The 5,109-nt window shown below is 45.8% G+C and overlaps 1 protein-coding gene across 1 annotated transcript; it reads right to left on the reverse strand.

Moving 5' to 3' along the window:
* LOC109823408 lies at positions 544-1,194 on the reverse strand. The gene is made up of 2 exons (XM_020389685.1): positions 934-1,194; positions 544-825 (listed from the first exon to the last, which is right to left on the reverse strand). Exons 1-2 carry the CDS (start codon positions 1,192-1,194, stop codon positions 544-546), a joined length of 543 nt encoding a protein of 180 aa, XP_020245274.1.

The raw sequence follows: 5,109 nt of genomic DNA on the forward strand, positions 1-5,109 counted from the left end.
ATTGTACCCCAAAGGTGCACTTTATGAGATTGAGCTTTATTCGGTAGCGTCGGAATATAGAGAAGGTCTCGTCCAGGTTTGATACATGGGTCGACGCTTGTTTTGACTTTACCAGCAATTTGTCCACATAGGCCTCCAAATTACAGCCGATCTGGTGCTTGAAGACCTTGTTGAAAAGTCTCTGATATGTAGCCCTGACATTCAATCCGAACGACATCATCTTATAATAGTATGTCTCCAAGTCAGTGATAAAGGAGGTCTTCTCCTGATCATGCTCTGCCCTGAAGATCTAGTTATAGTCGGAGAAGGCATCCATGAAGTTGAGCAGATCATGTCCCACACTCTCGTCAACCAGCTAGTCGATTCGAGGCAGGGGATAGATGTCCTTGGGACCAGCTTTGTTGAGGTCATGAAGTCCACACACATTCTCCATTTGTTCAGTTCTTTCTTCACCAACACAACATTAGCTAACCACTCCGGGTATCAGACTTCCCGGATGAAGCCAGCTCTAAAAAGCCACTTGACTTCGTCGGCCGCCACCTTCTAGCGCTCTGGGCTGAGATGTATCTTCTTCTGTCGAACTGGCATGGTATGCCTATCGATAGCCAGCTCATGGCTAATCACTTCGGAGGGAACCCCCGACATGTCTTCGGGTTCCCAGGTAAACACATTAGCATTTTCCTGCAAGAACTTGGTCAAAACTCCTAACAAGGCCTGGACTAGACTGGACCCAATCTTAATCGTCTTCAATCCTTCTTGGTCAATGGGTATCTCCTGAAGCTCTTCCACCGATATCGTCCTCTGCTGCTCAGCTACTTTCTCCAACTAGAGTTATGCTTTCTCAATAGGCATGGCGTCTTGTACGCCTTTGCCCTTGGTCGAGAGTAGGTAGTAGGACCTGGCCTCTCTTTAATTGTTCCTAGCGACTCTGACTCTGTTAGGGGTCAGGAACTTGACCATCTGGTAGTAAGTTGAAGGAATGGCCCACAAAAGATGGAGGGCAGTTCGGCCTAAGATGATATTATGGGCTGATTTGATATCCATCACTAGGAACTGGACTTGGACGGTGGCTTGCCTAGGGTACTTCCCAACTGTTAATGGGAGAGTAATCATCCCTTCAGGCAAAAGAGAGTGGTCTGTGAATCCGATGAGGGGTCCTCTATAGGGGAACAGACGGGATTTGTCGATGCCCATCTAGTTGAAGGCGTCGACATACATGATGTCTACCAAGATCCCTGTGTCAACCATGATTTGCTTCACCTGATAGCCATCAATCCCCGCAATGATGATGATAGGATCGTCATGAGGCGTCTCAATGCCTTGCAGGTTGGCATCCCCAAAGGATATGGGCCCATCTGCCTTCGTCCACTTGTCACCATGGTCGACCCACAACACCCTCAGGGTATATCTCTTCTGAGCATCGTTGGATGACCCCCCAACAGTGGGACCACCATTGATTGTGTTGATGACCCATTTGTGGCTGGGCTCTAGGGTCGGTTGTCTTTCTGTAGTCGAGGATGAGGCGATCGTGAGCAAGATCTTCTATCATCTTTGGCTAGAGCAGCTTCGCTACGAATCCATCGAGAGATAAGGTTCTTTAGTTACCCTCTCTCAATAAAATCATCAATATCCCTCTTAAGGATACAACACTCGTCGGCGAAATCGCCGTGATTCTGGTGATAACAACAAAACTACATGGTGTCTTAGTTCTTTGGATTCGAGCTTATCTGAGGAGTAGGCTCCATGAGGTGTCCCTCCTTTTGAACCATAGCTCTTCGACGTCGGGTCCTTTTGTTGGTCCCTCATGTTGGACCGATTGGAATGAGGGTCGGCCCTCAGAGGGTCCCTTGGCCATTCCTACCTCGCAGGTGGGCCTCTGGCTGACTCTGGTGTCAGCGCCATCGCGGGTGCTACTGATGGAGTCAGCAGGATGGATGGTACTGCTAGAGCTGCTGAAGTAATGGTTATGGAAGTCTCTGCAACCCTAATCGACGCCTTATAAGCTCGGGCGTCCTCCATGTACATGTACCCGTGGGCTTTGGTCATCAACTGTTCATAGTTGGTAACTGGCTTCTTAGCAAGTGAGTCGGCCAACTCATTACTCTGCAAGCCGGTCACGAGTGTAGACATAGCAACTGCACTCTCTAGATCATTCACTTCTAGCCTCTTTGCCTGGAACCTTTTGAAGTAGGCTCGAAGGCTTTCTTCAAGCCCCTGCCTCATCTAAATTAACACATGAGGGTGCAACTTTTTCTTGGTGTTAGCCAGGAAGTGATGGATGAAGTTCCGGCTGAGTTATTAAAAACTACTGATGGACTTCTTCTCGAGAGCATTCCACCAAAGCTTGGCACTCCCTAAAAGAGTGATAGGAAAACATCTATAGATGACTGCTTCCAATGCTTGGAGCATGCTCATCACATTGTAATAATTCTTAACATGCTTAGAGGGATCTCCCTCACCTTTGTACTTCTCCACGTGAGGCATCTTGAACTTCTCACATAGGGCATTCATGATGTCATCTGAGAGAGGGGTATTACCCCTGATAGCATTGGCGATCGGTTTGTACACCCGATCATATCCAGAGGCCCTTATGGTAGCAGAGGGGGCTAGAGAGGCATGGTGATAGTGGAGGGTTTTAGAAACGACTCCCCTAGTACGGTTCCGAAGGTGACCATGACCAAGACTCTCGCCAGTGGTCTCCCGATGATGGTGGCAATGTCGTCGAGACTCGTCAGCGCGAGTCGACCGATGAGGTGGTGGGGATTCGTGATTATCGTGATCCCCTAACTGCTTAGCAGTAGCATGAGGAATCTGAGGAGGGACTGTTTGCTGTGCTTCGGAGGGATGGGTCTCTAATTGTTGGTCTCCCGAAGGCGGGGGGAGAGAAGTGGCTTGTTGTGGCTGTGGAAGCCAACTGAGAAGGTCGCTAGTTAAATTGGCGAATTGTTCTTGGAGAGACTGAAAAATCTGCTAAGCTAGCTGTTTCCTCAAGCTGGGCCCGAGTAACATAGCTCTGGCATCGTTCTAGAGGGTGAGACTAATCCGACCCTTGTTCAGAACCTGCAATATTTTCTCAAAAAAGAAAGAGGCCCCACGGTGGGTGCCAAACTGTTGATGTAAGTGATCACACAGTCAATATGTATCCGTGTTTTGATGAGTTTGTTCAGTATTGATGAGGGGCCGTTTTCTTTCCTGACTTTATGTTATGTTCTTGAGTTAGGTTGCTGAACAACCTAGACATGTAGAACAAGTGAGAGGACGGGGCTTGGATCTCCTGTGGTTCCTCCAATAATCAAGTTAGCTGATGAACTTGAGTGAGGAAAAAGAAGAACTGCGTGAGTTCTTGTATATACAGTATATCTGCTCTAAGATTAGATTTGTGTACCCAAAACTCGATCCATGTGATGTGCGAATAGTACCTGTATTTAAACCTAGGGTATAATGGTAGATTGGTCACTTTGGCCGAGCACAGGAGGGCGGTGGTTGTTGGAGTTATAATAAAGATAACTTAAAACTTGACTTTGTAGAGGAAAAGAGGAAAAGTTTTAGTCCTTTTTGTAGAAATCCGATAAATGAGACTGGTTCAAGGCGTAGTCCACCAAGCTCTCACGGATCTATACAATTGTCACAAAGTGAAGGTTCAAACCGAAAGGTACCTCCACCTATTACATAGTATAAGGGAACCAGCAATCTTATTTATTTTTAAGTTCTTCTTTTACTGTTATTTCTGAATTATTTGAAGTTTTAAGTTATGTGGGGGATTGTTGGAGTTATAATAAAGATAACTTAAAACTTGACTTTGTAGAGGAAAAGAGGAAAAGTTTTAGTCCCACATAGGAAATGGAATAGGAAGAAAGAGTCTTTATAAGCCTTCCCTTTCCCTCCTATGCCTAGAAGAATATAAAGGTTATGCTCCACACCACACACGCGCGCGCCGGCCGGGCCGGGCTCGGGCTCGGGCTCGGGTCGGTAGGATTAAATATTTTGTAACTGTTATAATTAAAATACCGCGGATTTATGGATTTAAATGACAAAAAAAGGGCTAACGTTAATACATTAATAGGTGAGTAATTAAAACGTGTTAATTACGAGATTTGCTGGTTTTTCCCTATAAAAGGATCTAAAATCCGAAGAGTTGAATATAGCGAAATATAACAAGCTCTTCTTCTCCTTCTCTGTTCTTCCTCTTGAATTTACTTACTGTTACGATTTGCTGGTTCCTTGAAAGTCGAGAAGTATTCGCAAAGCCTTCTTGAAGCTCGTGCCGACGAGAAGGAGGTCGCCTGACCGAGGGTCGTTGTATCTCCGGGAACTTTTGCCGCGTAGCCCTGTACGAGAGGGGGCAATTAGTTTCTTGGGACAGTGCTTGCACGCCTCGACCATCAGGCCGTATTTCTAAACTTTATTTACTTTCATTTGAATTTCATTTCTGAGCTATAATAGTTATCTGTTTTTTTCTAATTTCAATTAACAGTTTAAAACTTAATTTGTGTTAATCTTTGTCTAAACAGCCCATATTTCTAACAGCGAAGTGTAGGCTGACAGCTGAGTCAACCTCTACTTTATAGGTGTTGGCGGGCAACTGGAGGAAGGATCACTTCGGCATTAAATGGAAAGTGATTGGCGACATATGGCAGTGCCCACGTGGTCCAATGAGTAATGAAGGCTATCGAGGCCAAAAGCATGATGGCACCTGCCAAGTATTAAATACGATGTTGACACGTTGCCAGTGAGGATAGGATCGAGACATAAATTGTCATTTAGTTTTGCCGAGAAGTAACGTCTCTCGAGTCGTCTTCACGAGGCGTCTGGCAAATAGTCAAGTGGACTCGTGGTGAGTCGTCTTCGACAAAAGGGGGCGGCAAGTATCGCCTTTCGAGTCGACATGAAGGGATGTCGACTCGACAAGTCGACTGAGTCGTCGTCCCTACTAGTGTGACCGCTTAGTTAATTGGGGTATAGCATGCAGAAGTACACTTGTCCATTAATTGCACTTAGACGAGTGAGAACACCGTAATAACATCTTTTAAATGCACATATATTGCCTTGGACCGTTTCCACCCTTGTCTCCTATTGCATTTATTATCATGTGAAAAAATTATCAAGATG

The sequence above is a fragment of the Asparagus officinalis genome, chromosome 9, assembly GCF_001876935.1.
Source record: "Asparagus officinalis chromosome 9, Aspof.V1, whole genome shotgun sequence".
Taxonomy (NCBI): domain Eukaryota; kingdom Viridiplantae; phylum Streptophyta; class Magnoliopsida; order Asparagales; family Asparagaceae; genus Asparagus; species Asparagus officinalis.